The sequence below is a fragment of the Myodes glareolus genome, chromosome 20, assembly GCF_982192425.1.
Source record: "Myodes glareolus chromosome 20, mMyoGla1.1, whole genome shotgun sequence".
Classification (NCBI taxonomy): domain Eukaryota; kingdom Metazoa; phylum Chordata; class Mammalia; order Rodentia; family Cricetidae; genus Myodes; species Myodes glareolus.
In genome coordinates, this window is record NC_142045.1 from 47,156,523 (window position 1) to 47,176,201 (window position 19,679).

Consider the following 19,679-nt stretch of genomic DNA (forward strand, 5'->3'; position numbering starts at 1 on the left):
GGTTCTTAGGCCCTTGGAACCAGTTTGTGTGAGAAATGTAGAAACGTTTGAAAAAGAAGCTTATAGAAACTTTAAGGAAACTTTTGTCTGTGAGCTCAGAAGACTAAAATGTGTAAAGTATAGGCTGTGTTCATGAAGTTTCAGATAAACTCCATTGTGGGTTAGACTAGAGGCCATTCATGTTTTTTTTCTTGAAAGGAACATGTTCTCCTTTTGTTCATGGCCTAAGACTATATGAAGCCAAATTTAAAGTGATAAATTAATTTAACTTGCAAAAGAAGAGATTCCAGGCAGCCTGACATTCAGGCTGTGGCACTACCATTGCTAGATGGTTTCAGGCAGGTGCTTACTAAATAAAAACTAGGAGCAAAAATATGATTGGACAATTTTTAAAATTTTGTGGTTTGGTCAGTTTTACCTGTATAAAACTGGGAATAAGAAGGTATGATCTCTGCAGAGATAAACACTGTTTAAAAAGAAGCCAAGGAGCAGGGCACAGTGTTGCACACCTTTAGTCCCAGCACTCAGTAAGGAGACATAGGTGGATCTGTGAGTTCTAGGTCAGTCTGCTCTACACAGTCAGCCAAGGTTACAGAATAAGATCATCTTTAAAAAGAACCCAAAACAAACCCAAAAACAACAAACAAAACCAACAACAGCAAAAAATAACTATATAAAAAAGAAGCCAGATGGTTTTCACCAGGACAATCAGAAAGATTTTCTTGAGGGCATCTCAGTTATCAACAAGACCACCACACCAGTAAAGGCATTAAAGTTATAGAAGGGTAAATTCCTTTTAAAAAGACTTGAGAAGTGAAAACAGCTAGACACACTTCCGACACAAGACTGCCTAAGATGCTGTTTCTCTGAATTCCTTACACGCTGCTCAGATCATACCTAAGGGTTTGCTTACAGCTCAGAAACTAACTAGTTAACAACAGGTTGTCAAAATTCTTGAATGTACACTAAATGCATTTTGCATTATGACAAGGATGTAAGCCTTAAGGGGCCAGAGGGAGAATATTATAGTTTAAAAAGCCTCATATGTTGAAGACTTGTGCCCTCACTGATGGGTCCAATCATTTATCAGTGATTGGTTCATAGAGGTCCTAAATGCAACAAGATAATAGTGCATCCATGAATTCATAGCTGAATATGGCATAAAATCTGAGGCCTTCTTGGGGAAAATAAATCTCTGGGGATGGGCCTTTGACAAATGGGTCTGTCCTTGAAAAAACCCACTAAGAGTTGTGTTGACAGGTCTATCTTATGACTGAAAAATATTTTTGAGATTTTATATAGTCTCATTCTCTTACTACATTTTAATACACATAATTTGACAATTTATTAATAATAAGTTAGCTGAGAATGAAAGCCTCAAGGTAGCCTCTTATATCAGTATCATACAGAAATGTATTAATGGTCGGAAAGTGAAGAGACAATAATAGGACCCTAAGCCTATTAAGTTTATCAAAAGTAATGAGAGTTTTTCTATTTATTATTCAAAAATTAGGAATATTAACTAGAATCATTAACCACTTTGAACTCCTACCCACAGGTCAAAGTCACCCTAAGTGTCCCAGTTCCTCACATTCAGCAACATGTCACCTCACATTTCTGTGCCATTTTTTTTGTGTGTGTCAGAAATCACCTCAAAATTCAATGTCTCAAAGCCAACATTTTTTTTTATAATCTACATTTAAGTTAGACTTATTTGGCTGGCTCACTTAGCATCAACTTCAATGACTAGAAATTAGGCACTAAAATAATCTCAAAACTTGTTTATACACATGTTTAGCAGTAGAATCTGAATTTTGACTAGGCCTTTGGCAGGGTTGTCTGCATTAGGATTCATTGTGTGGCTTAAGTTTCCTCACCATTCAGTATCATGCTACCGAATTAAATCATTCTTATGCCCCAAATAATATGGATTGTGTCTCTCAATCTTTTTATCTCTCATCTTTGAGAATCATTGCATTTTGGCACGTAATTCAAATATTAGTAAACATTTGCAGTTTGGGAAAGAATTATTGACATTAGAATCTTTATTTATAAAATTCATTAGAGTCTTATATATTACTTTCCTTCATCTGGGAGCCAATTATTGAACACCGTGTAATATCCTTTTGTCTTCTTTAAAAGTGAAGATAGACGCTATAAGGTGCCGTCTTCTAAGGGGTAACTTCATGTTAAGACAAAAGTGTAGAAAAATTAAATTTTTGTAACAAAGATAATGAATATGAAGACCGTGTTTTTATGACTTTGGTGAAGTTTTTATTGTTGACTTTCTGAGTAACAATGGTGTTGTAAGACTCAATAATGATACTTTGTTGCAACTAAAATTGTGTCAGATTTCTCTTAGACTGTTCCCAACCCACTTCCCCAGCACCAAAGCTATGATTTTGTGTCCACAGAATGATGATCTTACTGCAAAACTGGAAACTGCGTCTTCCAAATGTCTACATCTGCATAAAGAAAATCAGCAGCTTCGGCAGGAGTTACTGGCTATGAAAATTGTGCAAAAGAAATGTGAAAAATTAAAGAAGCATAAAAAGAAGTTAGAACAAGAAATAGTTAACCTCAAAAGTCACATGGAAAAGAATATGATAGAATGTGGTCAAATAGAACAGTATAAATGGGAAATTGAAGAGAGAACAAAGCAGGACTTAGTGGAAAAATTAAAACAAATCAACCTATTTTTGCAGGTTATTTACTTACACTATATCTCTTCACTGCAATTATATTTTGAGTGTTTACACTGCATGTACTCCTTCTACTTCTTTTGTAGAAGTCTGTTTTATAATTATTAAAGAAATAGTGGGAAAGGTCAGAGGTTAGGGAGGAACAGACTGAAACAGTGTCTTCTGGACACAAGCCAATGGAACTCACAAACCCATAGCAGATGTGATGGCCTGCAGAAGTCCTGGACGAGATGGAGCCAGTCAACATTTAGCATGGAGTGGGATGGGGATCGTGAGCCCCTCCCCTAACTAAGGAACTATGGACAGTTGATGGCTTCTAGGGAAGAGAGAGTAAGTTTCATAGGCTATAGTCCCTAGTAAGTCAATCATGATCCAGTAGATAGCCCTACAGGCATGACTATATGAACAGCACAAAATTGGTACATTACTATATGTAAGAAAAGAAAGAGAAGAAATTAAATGTAGGAGGTCTTAAAGGAAGGAGAGGGGATGCACATGACAAAATACATTAAGAATACATTCTTACGAGACTCAAAAATAAAATTATTATATTAGAAATTTCGGAAGGGAGATAATAAATGTTTTTCCCTTGAGATAGTCCCATTGGTATAACCGAAATGATCATGTAAAACTATTTCTTAGAGAACCATTTGATATTGAAGGCTAGCTGGCACAAAACATGACTTAAGGAGAAAAAAATATGGCACAAAAATTGCACTTTGAATTCTACTTAAGTAACTGTATTCCACTTTTAAAACTGTTAGATCGTGTGAGTCTGAGCATAGCATAGCATACTGATTTGAGGTTAGAGCACATGGTAAGCACATGCATTCAATGCTCAGCACCACAAATAGTATAATGGTAACAGAGAAATGAATGGTTCCACTTTAAGTTCAAGTTTAATGTAATTTGTATTTATGAAAAATGTTTAGAATTTAGCATCATTTTACATATTTAAAATGCATCTGTAAGGTAATTGGTCAAAACTAAAGGGAACAGATGCATGACAACTGCTTGAGCTAGTCATTCTGAGACTGCTTTCCCTTGCATTCCCCACAGACACAAGCAGCCTGTGAAGACAAGCTAGAGAAGCTAAGGCACAAGCAGAACGCTTCAGTGCGGACTCAGATGGAGCTCAGAATAAGGGACCTGGAATCTGAATTCTCTAAAATGAAGAATCAAGTAGATTGTAATCAAATCGAAATAGAAAACTATAAGCAACTCTACCTGCAAGAAGTCAAAATTAGAAAATCATTGTCAAATAAACTAAGCAAGTAAGTCAGAACATCATGGACGATAAATCAAACTCATTAACTTGTCCCCAGGACACATGTGGGATAAGGAAAGAAACTCTAGGATGTAAATTTAGAGACTGGTGCTGCAGCCAATCAGAGTGCTGGCCTGGTGCCGCAGCCAATCAGAGTGCTGGCCTGGTGCTGCAGCCAATCAGAGTGCTGGCCTGGTGCTGCAGCCAATCAGAGTGCTGGCCTGGCAAGGCAGTTCCTCCCCTGCAAAAGTTTCACAGGAAAAGAGAATATAATTTCAGAACATAAAATCAACAAAATAACTTATCCTTAAGGGGTTGGAGAGATGGCTCGGTGTCTAAGAGTGCATACCGCTGTTGCAAAATAACTGAGCTCAGTGTCCAGCATCCTCATCAGGCACTGCACAGTACCCATAATTCCAGGTCCAGGGAATCACCTACATGTGAGCGCACACATATTCCTTTTTAAAATTTTAATAACTTCATCCATGTCAACTCTATCTTCCCCTCTTCTTCCACATGGCTCTTTATCCTGCTTTATAGTTAACCTGCATATTCTAAAGCTGTGTACTTCATAAACTCTTGTTACCAAATTTCTGGTTAGCATCCTCTCAAAAAGAAACACTGACAAGATTGGAAAATTACAGTTTAAGTCCGTGGGTCATGCTATACTATTATCATTGCGCTGGACACATTCTAGCCACTGGGAGATTAACTTTCCTTTATTAGGTTTTATCCCATACCTCATGAGGGTCCCTAGATACAACTGTCCTTTAGCGTGTTCTACTGTCCCGAAAGCACAGTTTTGTCCCAGGAAAACATAAGGAAAGTGTAATTTGGAAAGACAGGAAGACACTTTCTGATTCAATGTAGGTCTGAGTGAGACACCAAGGGCAGAGTCTACCTCTGTGGTCTTGTAAATGTGCCATGGCTGCTTTGTCCTTGGAGGTGCTTAAGTTGTTCACGATCGCCGTCTCAGCCACCTCTTCTAGAAATGATTCCTCTGAGTTAGTTTTCACTGCCACACACCTAAAATGGCCAGAATGTACATATAATAAAAGACAAATGCCTTTAAGGGATAGTTTTTTTTATTGATTTGCCAAATACATATATTTCTAACTTTCTCACTCTTACTTTCAATGTTCTCACGAAGTAGATTGACAATTAAAGCCGGGCAAACTAGCATACTCACCATTTCACGGTCCCCCTTTCACGTGTTTCTAGGGACATCGGGAATCGAATGCGTAGGGCTTCTCCAGAAGTCAGCAGTGTTACCCGTTGAGCCGCGTGTTAGCAACACATCTCTTCTACACTGTTTGGATTGTTTGCTAGTTAGAAATTTCCCTAGAAATACATGTACTGCTTTAAAGCAGTTTAAACTATTTATTTAGATACAATGTATACGCTCTGACACAGTCTGAGCACTAAGATACTGCTTGAGGAGGAATTGTAGGTTATTGAGGATGCACTCAGGAAAATGAGGTGTGAATAACTTGTCTTGCACTCTTCTTAGAACAGATGAAAGGCTAGCAGAGGTGAAGACTAAACTCCTGCTGGAGAGGAAGCAGAGTAGAGCTTCTCAGTACAGCACCGTTGACACAAGATCCGTGCTGGAGTCCTCCTGTCCTAGAGACCTCAGTAATAGACTTCTCATTGCAAGAAGTTTCTCTGGAGAAAATGTAATGGTTCCTACCTCAAGCCTCTGGCATTCAGTTGAGACCAAGGAAAACTGCAAGACTAAGGTAATCTTTTTTACTTGCTTTAGATTCCGTTCTGGTGTAGTTCTTTTTCATTCAGATAATACTAAAAGTTGGTTTATGCATGTTGAGTGGACACCACAGTGTATGCTCATAAAGAAAGCAAGCAGAAATTTAATGATTTTCAGAAGCTCAGAAGCTCATTCCCACGCAGCACTCATTTGTTATCTGAGTCTCAGATGTAACTAACGCTAGACTGCAGTTTCTTTAAAGCCGTATTAGCTCACTCTTTAGAAAAGGAATGTGACAGCGAAAACCAAAGGTTTGTTTTAAAATGCTTGGGCTTTCCTTGTAAGTCATTTTACTTTGTGCTTCTATATTAGTTCCAGGCTTTTTCCTAGTTAAGTGAAAAATATTAATATTTTAATGGAATTGCATTGACTCATGATTTGCTTTCCATATCATGGCCAAATTCACAATATTAGTTCTGATAGCCTATAAGCATTGTGACAACCTTTCATTTCCTATTGCCATCATTGGTTGCTTCCTTTGCTATTTTTAGTGTTTCCTTGTGAACTTTCCACTGTCACCTTCCTTACACACTCAACTGTGTTTGGCCCCTCATTTGTTCATCCATCATTCCAATTTTAATGTCTATGTATTCATGAATGTGCAGCATAGTGAACCTATCAGTGGCAACAATCTTAAAGAAAAGTGACTCTCAGCAGCTGTCAGCTGCAACAGTTTCTCTGACAGAAGTGGAACTTCATGTCCACTTCCCATTGCCGTGGTATTTCTTCTTGCTTGAAGGTGTACCAGGCTTGTGTATGCTGTCATAACTACCGTCAGTTTGTGTGTGTCGCTGGCTGCTTTGTCTGGAACATACTGGTCCCTTCTGTTCGTTCACTTCTTCTTGGTTTTGCAGTCTTTATGCCCCTCTGCCGTGGTCCCTTAGCCTTGGGAAGAGAAGGTGCAGTATAAATGTGCCATTGAGGGCTAAGAATTCTGCAGGATCTTATTCCTGGAACCTTGGCTTGTTGTGAGTCTCTATGTTAATCACTATCTATAGCAAATAGAAAACTTTTTCATGAGGGTTGAAGAGATGCATTAATCTATGAATATAATGGTAAAACATTCGAAGTCAGTTTAACACAGTGTCCATTTACCGGAAGAGCAATAGTAGGTTCTTTCCAAGGACTCAGGAACCTGCCCAGTCAAATGTTCTCGGGCCAGTAATGGTAGCAGATTGGATTTTATCTTCTTGAACAGTACTTAAATCCAAAGTGGTTGGTTACTCCCATAATGTTTGTGCCACAATTGCACCAGTGAACAATACCTTGACAGGCCAATCTCTATGTACATCAAAGGGTCTCATGGACAGGTAAGAGTGATGATCACCTTCCAATCTCTATGTACATCAAAGGGTCTCATGGACAGGTAAGAGTGATGATCACCTTCCCCCTGTAGTAGCACACACAGCATGTCCCAGCACTGTGACAGCTGGCCAGTATGGGTAAAGCTTCCAGGTCAGCACCATCTTGACGTCTCCATGCTCTATGACTCAAGCATGTGGTGTCTTCAGCAATAGAGTCTACCATCAAGTTCTGGGGATAACCAAGATCTTCATCAAAACCTGTAATGTGGGGGTTCTTTGGAGACTTACTAACAAACAACCTGTAGAGAAGTGACTCATTCCTGGGCTGGGTTTTATTTGTCAGGCTGTGGTGTCAAGTAGGGGCATTGTTGCCGTGCTATAGAATAACTCCCCATTTTGACCCTTTTCTGTCTGCATTGGTAAGTTTTCATATGAATTCTTTAAGCCTTTAGTGTTATTTATCCTTCCCAATTTCTTTCTTTTATCCTACTCTGTTTCTTTACCCAAAATTAACCCCTTTGACCCATAATTCCCTCTTAACCTTTCATAAATCTGCTTTATATATCCCCTCTGTTGAAAGCCTCTTCATAGGCCCTTAGTAATTTCCTTACCTTGATGGGCATTCCAGATGAAACGTGTATATTGAAAGATTCAAGGTGACATCCATAAATAAGGAAAAAATATGTGGTGTTTATCTTTCTGGGCCTGGGTTACCTCACTCGGGTGACTGTTCTATTTCCACTCACTTACCTATGAATTTCATTTCAAAAACATTGCAAATAAAAAGGTCACACATTTGTTTTTCTTAATAGCTGATTAATATTAACTGTGCAAATATACTACATTTTCATTGTCCATTCATCACCTGATGGGCATCTGGGCTCTTTCCATGTGCTGGCTGTTGTGAATAGAGGAGCAGGGAGCATGGGTGCACAGTGTCTCTGTAGCAGGACAGAGTCCTGTGAACATTTGTCCAGACTGGTCTAGCTGGGTCGTGCGGTAGGTCTGTGTTCAGCTATTTGAACAGCCTCCACCTTCATTTCTCTACCGACTGCATAGGCTTGTACTTTGAACAGCAGTGAATAACTGCTGCCACTTCACTACGTCCACCCCCCATTTGTTAACATTTGGGTCTGGGGTTTTAGCCATTCAATGTAACTTTAATCTCTATTTCCCTGATGGGTAGGGATGTTTACTATTTTAAAAGTGTTTCTCAGCCGTTTGTTTTTCATCTTATAAGAAGTTAGCCCAGTATTTTCTCTTTTTGTTCAGTCTTTTTTTTGATAGCAGTATGACACTTCCCTCATTTAAAAATAGAAATGTTTATTTCACTTATGATTTTGTGAAATAATTTGAGGAATGTTGGTATGAATGACTCTTTGAAAGCACAGGGATACAGCAGGTGTGGCAAAAGGCATGATGGCTGGAGCCACAAGCTAAGAGCTCACATCCTGATTGTAGACAAGAAGCAGAGAGACTGAACTAGGAATGGTAAGAGTCTTTGAAACTTCAAAACTCACCCCCAGTGACACACTTCCTCTAATAAGGCCACACTTCCTAGGCCTCCCCAAACAATGCTATCAACTGGGGACCAAGCATTCACATGCCCAAGTCTGTGGGGATAGCTCGTTCAAACTATCACAAGGTGTAATTGTAGCACATATCCTAGGAGCAACATCAAGGGTCATCTAATTGGACTTTAAGGTCCACAAAATAGGAGAGAATTCATGCATGGTAATGGAAACCTAGTCCACTACTCATTCTCAACAATTTATACCTACAACTAAAAGTAGCTCTCACTATCTCATCAAAGAAAATCCTTTCTGCAGCAGACAAAGACCTTTACTGAAACCCACAACTGACTTAGAACAGCTGAGTACACTAAAGTCTCAGGGAGCATCTCCAAAGAGAGAGCGGAAGGATTGTTAGAGCCAGAGCGGGCGGCATCTGCTGTGAGGCTGTCTTCCACATGAAGGCAAACTGTACCCGTGAATCTCAAGAGTCCTGAAAAATGATACCAGTTAGCATGCCAGTGCGGCTAGGGAAACTCTCACAAGGCCTTACCTTTCGATGAAGAGCTACAGGTAATGAATGCCTGCTCAGAGTGAGAGAATCCATGTTTCCCAGGAACAAGCCCCCTGATAAATTAGCATAGTGGTCAGTTCTGAACACATACACATGTGAGCAACACTAAAGGGTTTCAAATGGTTGTATTTATAAATTTATATGAAAATATATGTGTAAAAATAAAAAGAAAAAGAGGCCATGAAGTTAAAAGAAAAATGGAGTTGGAGTAAGGAGAGAAATGGGGAAAACAACAAAAAATTTTAAAAATGTGTGTGGCGTTTTGTCACTTTTGAATAAACTTTGGCTTGAAGTCCACTTTATCAGCTATCATTATGGCTGTTCCTATTGGTTTGGGTTTACATATCTTTGATTTACATTTTTGCATATTGACTTTATTGACTTTACTTTCAGTCTGTCTTTGCCAGAAAAGTGTTTAGATAATTAAGAGGTTTTTTTTAAACCAACCATCTCTGTATCTAATTGGTGGGTTGAGATCATTTATACTCAGGATTATTATTGAAAGAGGCTTTTCTGATTCCCATAATATTGTGCTTTTGTAAGTTGTTTGTGTGATGGTTCAGGGTTTGTTGTTGTTGGTTGGTCCCATATTGCTATCAAGAGTTTTCTGGCTTAGTATTTGTGGTTTGAATAAGAGTGCCCCATAGACTCGTATATTTGAATGCTTGGTCACCAGAGAGTGGGACTATTTGAAAGGATTTGGAGGGTGTGACCTTTTTGGAAGACGTGTGTCATTGGGGGTGGGATTTGAGGTCTCAAAGGTCCACACTAGACCCAGTCTTTTTCTCTCTGCCTGTGGATCAGGATGTAGCTCTCAGCTCCAGCTTCAGCACATACCTACATGCCACTAGTTTCCCCATGATGATAATGCACTAAACCTCTGAAACTCTAAGCAAGGCCCCAGTTAAATGTATTCTTTTATAAGAATTGCCTTTGCCATAGTGTCTCTTCTCAGCAACAGAATACGGAACTAAGTTGGTACCAGGAACTGGGGTATTGCTTTCATAGACCTGACCGTGGTATGTGTTGGAGAAATCTGGAAGACCTTGGAAATTTGGACTAGAAAAGCAGCCGAATGCTTTAAGTGGATCTTACTGTGCCATCCTAGTAGGAACACAGATGACAGTGCTGGGGGTGATTCGAACTGTGGGATCCTGGGTCAAGAAGTTTCAGAAAGGAAGACTATTAGTAAGTGACATAAAGACTATGCTTACCTCTGCTTCCCAAGTGCTGGGATTAAAGGCATATGCCACCACCACCCGCCAAGAAGTTGGTCTTGGGAAACGTCCATACCTCTAGCCCTACTTCATTGTTCAATGGTTCCGTTGCAATTAAGGACCAGGTTTGTAACCAAATCTTTCCAGTCTTGTGGGATAATTCTGTCACCGTTGCCCATGAATTTAACATCTGCCTCACAAAAGGTTGATACTATCACTTCCTTAAATCACCTCACATCTAACACTTCCACAGGAATCCAGTCAGTTCTTACATAGCCTTGAGGATTCCTATCATTTGGCAGTTGTTCCTGTAGGGTGACTAGGTACTGGCTTGGTGATCCTGATGATCCTTGGTGATCATCTTAATTTGTGCTTGTCTTTAAATATTGTTTTCTGTTAATCTCCTACTCTGCTGGCTATAGTAACCTTAATTAGCAATTATTTACTGTATTTATTTTTGATTAATTGAATTTCTCATTTACATAATTTTTGAAAGTATGTTTCCTTGATGAATTTTTCCATGTAGCTGTCTTTCTACTTTATATTATCCTTTTCTACATCTTGATGTCCTTTCTTCATCCCATTGTTTGTATTTTCCTTTTAGAAGTCACTAGTCATTTGTAAATGTACACTTGGAACATTAGAGACCTCTAAAACTTAAGTCTTCCAAACTTGGGATGTGGAGAGAGCGTGAAATTGGAGATTATTATTTTTTCTTACATTTAGGCTTGTGCTGACCCTAAAATATTAAGTGTCAGATATCTGTTAGACAGAAATTGCTGGGTTGGGGTGGGCTTGGCTCTCTGATGGAGAAATTGCAGCACCCTGGAAGCTGAACATATTTATTACATAGAAGTGAACAAAGAAACAGAGTTATTACAAACAGCTAAATGTGAAGACATGGTTATTGCATCTTTATAAACAAGAGGCAGGGTTTACGGTTTATAAATGGATCACAAGTTTAGCTACTATTAGCAGGAACAATCTGTGCAGGGGAGTCCAGGAGGAGAAGGTTATGATGGGCATTTCCTGCACACACTGTCAACACTCACTCTTAGTCCTCCAAGGAAGGCTTTGCCATCCCTCTGAGCCAGAGTGTAAGGAGTCCTTGATGTGGTAATAGCATGCATCCACTCAGGACTTCATTCACTCAGGACCCCCTCCACTTCCTACACAAGACAACAGAGCTGCTATTCCACTGAAATTTCACCTTTTTCAGTTGGATCACCCATGGATCTCAAGTGATCGGTGGCTTCAGAGTTGGGAGATCTAACGATCTCAGGCTTGACCGATGAGATTCTGTAGACATCTCCGTATGATAGGCTTACCTCCTAGCCTCAGAGGGCAGACTGCTTATACAAACCCTCATGCTGCTTGAATTTCTTGGCATGTCAGAATCCTGCCCAACTTCTTTCCATGACTGCCTCCTGCCTCTGTGTCTCACATTTTGGCTGTGGGGTTGGCTTTGGGATTCTTCACATGTATTTGTACCTTTATACAAGGACCCTACAAAATTTTAGTCTTAAAAACAATTAGATTCCCTCTCAAGATGATGACTTCCCACAGCTCTCTGAGACTTGGGGAATGACAAACAGACCTGTTCTTGATTTGACCAAACACATGAAGAATGATTGTTTCTTCCAAGCTGAAAGTTTGCAGGAAGCATGAATTTGTCACATGCATTGACCACTTGTCTCTTTTCACCAGGGCCACATCGTCTACCTTTTGAAAGGAAATTGATCACCCCCTCCCTCAAAATTGGGAAGTATGTGATCATTCTTCTTTTGTCCCTGCCTCCCTTTGTTTCTCCACGCTTTTCAAGGGTCTTCTTTGTGGTTTCCAGTGCTTTGACAATCTCGCTGTCTCTGGATTAGTCCATTCCTTGCTATTTGGACTCTTTTCATTCCCTGCAGCACATGGAGGTAGTTTCTAATCCATCATCTTACCCAAACAGCCTCAGTTTTTAATTTTCTAATAGTCAGAAATGTAAAGTTCTTTTTAAGGGAAAAAACACCGGAGTGAAAAAGGAGATTAAACAGATACCCTTTTCATAAAGAGAAACATTTTTGCTAAGAATCACAAAGTAATACAACCAGCCTAAAGTATGAAGATCTGTTTAACCTTTGTATTAAAAACACAACTCTTTGAAACATGGACATGAACTAGATGAGGGGTAACGATCACACTTGCATTGATGAATCTACAGCAGGCCCGCACGTCGTCCCTAGTACTTAACTTGGAGCATAGTGGGATTTCAGTTTACTTATGACTTTAAAGACATCTTCTAGCTAAGTATACTCCTAAAAGTCTCAATTAAGGGTAATATTTTTCTTTTATTTTCTATACACATTTTAAAATGAATGAATAGATGCATGCTGTATTTAATTTTTTTTAAGGACAGAGTCTCACTATGTAATCCAATTGACCTTTGTACTACTGTGAATCCCGGGTTGGCCTGGGATTCACAGCTTTCTCCTACATCACCCTCCTGTAAGTAGGGACTGCAGGCATGTGTTACCTCAATGCTCATTGGCCACATTTTAATGATATATAGTCCCCATTGTATTGTTTATTGCTTAATTTAAATATTATAACGAATATTTGACTGATTTCAGGTGCTACAGGAATGGGAGCAAAGTATAACTAGAGAATTAAGACAAGGTAGGTGTCAATTTTGATTCAATAAATTTGGATTAATTAACTGATTCCTGGAATAAAGTAAAAATAGCTCACAGTATCTCTTTCAGTGGTAGCTTCTACATTGATATTTGTTCTTACAAAGGGAAAGGTGTGCAAAACACAAGCATTCTTAATGAAAATATATTCATCTGTTATTTATTCCTTTCCTATTACTTTAAATTCCTCAAAGCCTTAAACAGGTTAAACAGATACTTTTTTATATATAAAGAGTAACATTTTGATAAGAGTCACAAAGTAATGTGGTCAGCCTAAAATATGAGGGTTCATTTAACCTGGAACACCACTTTTCTGAAATATGGATATGAACTAGATGAAGAGTCATGACCACACTTGCATTAGATGATACAACAGGTACGTCTGTATTCTGCATGCACCATGTGGCTCCCACTCTCTTCATTTCTCCCATTCTTGTAAAACCTATCCTTAAAGACAATGGCGTAGCTCCAAAGACCCTTGGGATTATTGGCAGCTAAGGAATTGAAAGAGCAGAATAAGTATTCTGCTGCAGGGAAGAACACAGCGGTTGGCTGTCCAACACCAAATGGTCAGCCCTGAAAATAGACATACAGGTAGCCTTATACAGACAGAGCAAGTGGTATTTATGTATTTAGTAATGTATACGTGCATGTATGTATGTGCGTAATAATAATTAATGAAAAAGTGACCATGGATTTGAAAAAGAGTGATTAGGGATATATGAGAGGGTTTGGACAGAGGAAAGTGAAGAGGGAAATGATAAAATTATATTATAATCTCAAAAAATAATTTAAAAGTAAAACTGCAATGGCATGGTAATCTTCTCAGTTACGACCAAGGAACCAAGGTTTATTTACTAAATGTAGTCAAAAATCAAAACAGCAACAGCAAAAGAGCCACACTTCATAAACTGTGACTTGACAAGTACATTTCAATCTCCCAGCGTTTACTTCCTTAACTGTTTACCGTTTATCCTCAGGAAATCTTAAATTTCCTCATCATCAAATGAAAATATCCAAATCCACTTATTCAGACTTACCTCTACCTGTCGGCTCTCACTCCTCGCCAAGGCAGCCCGCTCTGAACTCCACACGCGCTCCTCCTGCCCGCTCCGTGCTCTTCTCTCATTCTGCTCATTCTCTTCCCTTTCTTCTCGCCCGTCAGATATCAGCTCTTAGATGTCCACCAGAAAGCCGTACTGACGCAAAAGATTTCTGAGTCTGATTGTTCGAGAAGTGTTCTGTTTTGTACCTGTCAAAGTGTCTGTGAGTACATGGACATTGTCAAGTCACCTGTTCTTTTTCTTAGCATTATCGTATTTGTTCGTGGAGGAACAGACTGTGTAATCCTCACCTGTCTTACCTGTGCGTGTCACAACGCCTTAGTAAACAGCTCTTGAAGAATACTTGAAGACCAGGAAAACCAGATGTACTGTTATTTAGTCACCCTGGCAATTAATTGTATAACTATTGCCAATTTCGTTTGTCATTTCTACTGTAATATTTTAATTTTTTCTTATTATTGAGAATTTTATACAGGTATATAAGAAATTTTATATACCTCATTTTCTCTAGCTTCCCTTATTTTTCCCCCAATATGTCCCCTTCCATCTTCATTCTTTGTTTTATAATTCACCAACTTCAGTTAGTGCTGCCCATCTGTTCACGGGTGTGGAGCAATTCACTGGAGCCTAAGAATCTTCCTAGTGGCCGTATTTCCCCAAAGGAATGATTCTTTCCCTTTAGCAGCTATCAACTATCAATAACTCCTCAGTAAGGGGCAGAGCCTGGAAGTTATCAGTCCCATCTCTTGCCAGATGTTGATCTTGGGTACGTCTTTGCCCCATCTGTGCCAGGTGTGATCTTGTATAGGTCTTAACCCCATCTGTGCCAGATGTAGATCTTGTGTTGGTCTTTGCCCCATCTGTGCCAGATGTTGATCTTGAGTAGGTCTTTGCCCCATCTGTGCCAGATGTTGATCTTGAGTAGGTCTTTGCCCCATCTGTGCCAGATGTTGATCTTGAGTAGGTCTTTGCCCCATCTGTGCCAGATGTTGATCTTGAGTAGGTCTTTGCCCCATCTGTGCCAGATGTTGATCTTGGTTAGGTCCTGTGCAGGTACGCACATATGCTGTGAGCTCATGAGTATGATAGGTGTTTCCTGTCCAGAAGACAGCACCCCTCCCCATCCTTTTATTTTCATATTCTTTCCACCTTCTTTTTTGCACTATTCCCAGTCTTGGCTTGGGGGATTGTCCTGTTTAGAACTGAGCACTCAGTCTCTTATTCTCAGGGCTCTGACCAGTTTTACATTTCTCCACTGACTACTGTCTACTGCAGATAGAAGATTCTCTGATGACTGCTGAGACCAGCCCAGGTCTTTGGGTATAAACATAACTGTTTAGAAGGTTACAGATATAATGAACATTAGCAAAACAGGTCTGCCCTCCAATCTGTGGCCTGCCGAGCTGTGCTGTCTAGTTTTAGGTCAACTTGACACAAGGTATATTCATCAAGGAGGAGGGAGCATCAATTGAGAAAATGCCTCTAGAATTCAGGGCTGTGTGCAAGCCTGTAGTGAATTTTCTTAATTAGCTATTGTAGCATGGATAATAAAAACCTAGAAACAGATACAGGGGTTAAAGCTGAAGATGAGAGAAGCAGAGCAGTAAGCCACTAGAGAGATCTTTTACCTCTATCAGTGCTCAGACCAAAAGGGGCGATCCTCAGACTGCCTGGAGTGTACTGTGTCTCCACACTCCAGTGTCTTCCTGTCTCTTCCCCTATGTCGGCTCAACTATATCCCTTCCTGTCTCCACCTCCCTAGTGCCGGGATTAAAGGTGTATGACTTCCAAACACTGGGATCAAAGGAGTGAGATTAAAGCCACCACTACCTGGATCTGTTTCTGGATTGATCTTGTGTAGCCCAGGGTAGCCTTGAACTCACAGAGATTTGTGTATCTCTGTCTCCTGAGTCCTAGAATTAAAGGTGCATGCCACCACTCCCTGACTTCTAGTGGCTTAGCTTTGCATTCTGATCTTCAGGCTCTATTTATTTATTTATTTATTTATTTATTTTGGTTTTTCAAGAGAGGGTTTCTCTGTAGCTTTGGAGCGTGTCCTGGAACTAGCTCTTGTAGAACAGGTTGGCCTCAAACTCACAGAGATTCGTCTGCCTCTGCCTCCTGAGTGCTGGGATTAAAGGCGAGCGCCACCGCCGCCTGGGTAGGCTTTATTTATTAAAATACATATAAAACATCACCACAAGCTATTGATGGAAGAGGGCCCAGCTCACTGTAAGTGGTGTCAACTATAGGCTAGTGGTCTTGGGTTCTATAAGAAAGAAGGTTGAGGAAGCCGTGAAGAGCAAGTCAGTAAGCAGCACTCTCTGTCATGGCCTGTGTATCAGTTCCTGCCTCTGAGTTTCTGCTCTGTTTGAGTTCCTGTTCTGAGTTCCTTCAGTGATAAACAGTGATGTGGAAGCATAAGCCAAATAAACCATTTCCTCCCCAAGTTGCTTTGGTCATGTGTTTCATCGCAGCAATAGAAACTCTAACTAAGATACCAACCAAAAGTTTTTGATCAGGATTATAGTACCAGGCACTGAATTTCCTTCTCTGTACAGGCCTCAAGTCCAGTCAGAAAGAGGTTAGTTAGCCCATGGCAGTCAGGCTACAATTGCAGCAGTGGGACATGCTAACTTTATCTTCATTAACACTGATTTTTTTTAAAGCTTTTTAAAGCTAACTCATTGTTAATTCACTATAAAGTCTTTGACATAGAGATTTTTTTTCTTTGCAGCTACTGCTGAATCTGGACTTCATAGAACTTCTTCTCTAGAATTCACTCATATGTGAAGTCAGAGTCTTCCTAACGGACCTATCAGAAGAATGTGTAGATATCTTAATACACACACACACATATACACACACATAATTTAAAATATAATATTTTACCTTTAATATGTTATTTAACTGTTCATAAAACATTTTTATTATTTTCCAATATGTGTAAAACATTAAAGAATATTTTGCATCAGAGATTGGTAGTAAAAATTAAATATTTTAAACTGTTTTTGGTATTTGTAACTAATTTTTAAGTATATATTTCAAGTTAACACATGTACCATGGAATTTTATGCACTCAGGCTTCTGCAGTGCTAATTGTCACAGTGGCACACAGAGAAAAAATTGTTAATGCTTTAGTGGGATTAAATGTCACCTTAGTGAAGACTTATTTGCCAATTTTTATCAACCCATGGATATATACTAATATATATTTTAAATACCATCATATATAGTTTAAATATCATCCTGATATACTGGTATCATAGCCATTGTCAGCACATTTTAATCCAACTTAACAAAATCAAGGATAAAGGGGAGACATCGCAGCAGACACTGTGAAAATTCAGAAAGTCATAATGACTTGCTTTTAAAATCTTTATTCCCCCGAACCAGAGCATCTGACAGAGATGGACCAATGTCTAGCTATATATGGGATACCAAAGCTGAATCAAGATGAAAAGCAATAATTTAAATAGACACATCGCACCCAATGGATTGCAAGAGGTAATTAAAAATCTTCCAACAAAAAAATGTCCAGGGCCAGATGGAGTCAACATGAAATTATACCACATATTCAAAGTAGAGTTAACACTAGTACTCCTTAAGGTATTCCATGAAGCAGAAAATAAAGAACATTTCCAAATTCTCCTTTTAAAAGCTAGTTTTACTCTATTACCAAACCAGACAAATACCCTATGGGAAAAAAGAGTATTATCTTTTGTCTACTAGAGACATCTAATACCTCTAATGAACATGGATGCACGAACTTTCAGGATTGGGGTCACCCAAGTCCCTCACCTACGGCGACCACAGCTTCCTCTCAGATCGTCAGGTCTTCTTGCCTTTCAGATTCACCCCCATCCCGGTCTGCTTGCAGCAGGGACTCTGGCTATCACAGCTAGTGCACGCCAGTTAGGCTATCAGTGCTCTCTTTCTCCTCCTCCTTTCCGGTCACCAGGTACTGTGACTATTTGCCAGGTACCACGACCTCCTTTGAGTACTTCCCCTCCCTCTGGGAGCAGCCTGCTCCCAGACCATCCACTACCAGGGACACTCCAGTTTCCACCCTTGGCATGGACCCTGCCTACCTCATTTCCTGTCACAGCTCCACCCATTAGGTCAGGCCTTGCCCTGCAGCTACTTGCAAGGGCCCCACCCTCTGTCGGACTCACCAGACGCACGTCCACTTCTTACAGGGACCCTCAAGCCACCACATGTGAAAAAAGGACCCAAAGCCTCATCTGCTGTCTGACTGGGGCCCTTTAATTGCAGACCTGTGGCCAGCCCACACTGCCAGGGAAGACTGTTTAAGGCTTCTTAACCAAAGTGCACAAGGCACCAGACTGCAGCAGAGAACAGAAGACATGAAATAGAGGCAGTTGCCCTGAACACCATGATAAACAGAGCAATCCTGGTATGAGTTAGACTCCTCCTGAGCACGGCAAACACCACTGCTGAAAGAAGAAAGGTGACTTGAACAAAAAAGAGAAAATTCAACCAAGAAACTAGAAAGTTGTACAAATCCTTAAGCAGAAATAAAAACATGGAAAAATAGTCACCTCTAAAAATGCAAGTCCCATAGTAATGATCCAAATAAAAGTGACGTGAAGGAACTCCCAGACAAAGAATTCAAAAGTATGATTCTAACCGGGGTCCAACAATTCACAGATAACAAAGGGCTAAATGACATAAGTTGATCCAATACATGAAAATAAAGTTTGAAATTTTAATGAAAACCCTTAACTGAAATAGTGTTGGAAATCTAATACTCAATAAACCAATTACAGACCTCAGTGGAAAGCCTTAAGAAAATCGCTCATATGAAAAACAGAGTTGGAAATGGAAGACAAAATTGATGAACTGGCTCATTCTGTAAATATCAATGAGAAACTTTTAAAAACATGAATGGAATGTGGGAGAGTCTGGAGACATCAGGATAAGGCTGGAGACCCAGCCCTGCCAACTGCCTGGGTGATTGGCACCAAAGAAAGACAAGAAAACCACCATGAAGACATCCCCAGAGACAGAGATGCCCACCCATGTGCAGGAAGCCTACCGAGCACCAAATCTACAGGACTAGAAAGGAACTCCCTTGACATGCTATATTTCAAACATTAAAAACACAGGATACAGAAAGAGAATTGAAAGCTACAGGGGAAAAGGTCAGGTCACTTAAAAAGGCTGGACTGTTTGGAACAACACCTGGTTATTCGGTGGAAAACTTAAAAGCCAGAGGGTTCAGGAAATATTCATCCCAGGTTGTAAAAGACCACACTGTCACCCTTAGCAAAAGTCTCTGAAAGTTGAAGGAGAAACAAAAACTTAAGAGCAGTGTAAGTGGAAATTGTTTTTGTTCATTTCCTGGCCACCCAACCCGAATAATCACACAGAAACTATATTAATTACAACACTGCTTGGCCTATTAGCAGATAAGGAATTTGCTACAACTAAGCCAACTACAGAGGGTGCCAGAAGGAGCACTTAAGTCTGAAGAGAAGGATAAATACCCAAGAGTCACAGAAAAGAAATAAACAATGCCATAACAGGGAATCAAAGAGATATGAGAAACACCACAACATTAACAAAGTTATAGAAGT

At 39.7% G+C, this 19,679-nt stretch overlaps 1 protein-coding gene across 1 annotated transcript in view; it reads left to right on the top strand.

Annotated features, from left to right (window-relative positions):
* LOC125397489 (ankyrin repeat domain-containing protein 26-like) overlaps positions 1–17,266 on the top strand; it is a 37,687-nt gene extending 20,421 nt beyond the window's left edge. Inside the window, exons 8-12 of the mRNA XM_048429896.3 lie at positions 2,415–2,705; positions 3,762–3,976; positions 5,480–5,708; positions 12,956–13,001; positions 16,817–17,266. Of these exons, the coding sequence (XP_048285853.1) occupies positions 2,415–2,705; positions 3,762–3,976; positions 5,480–5,708; positions 12,956–13,001; positions 16,817–16,872 (837 nt within the window). The 3' untranslated portion in view covers positions 16,873–17,266. The remainder of the gene's footprint in view (positions 1–2,414; positions 2,706–3,761; positions 3,977–5,479; positions 5,709–12,955; positions 13,002–16,816) is intronic.
* Positions 17,267–19,679: the final 2,413 nt, after the last annotated feature.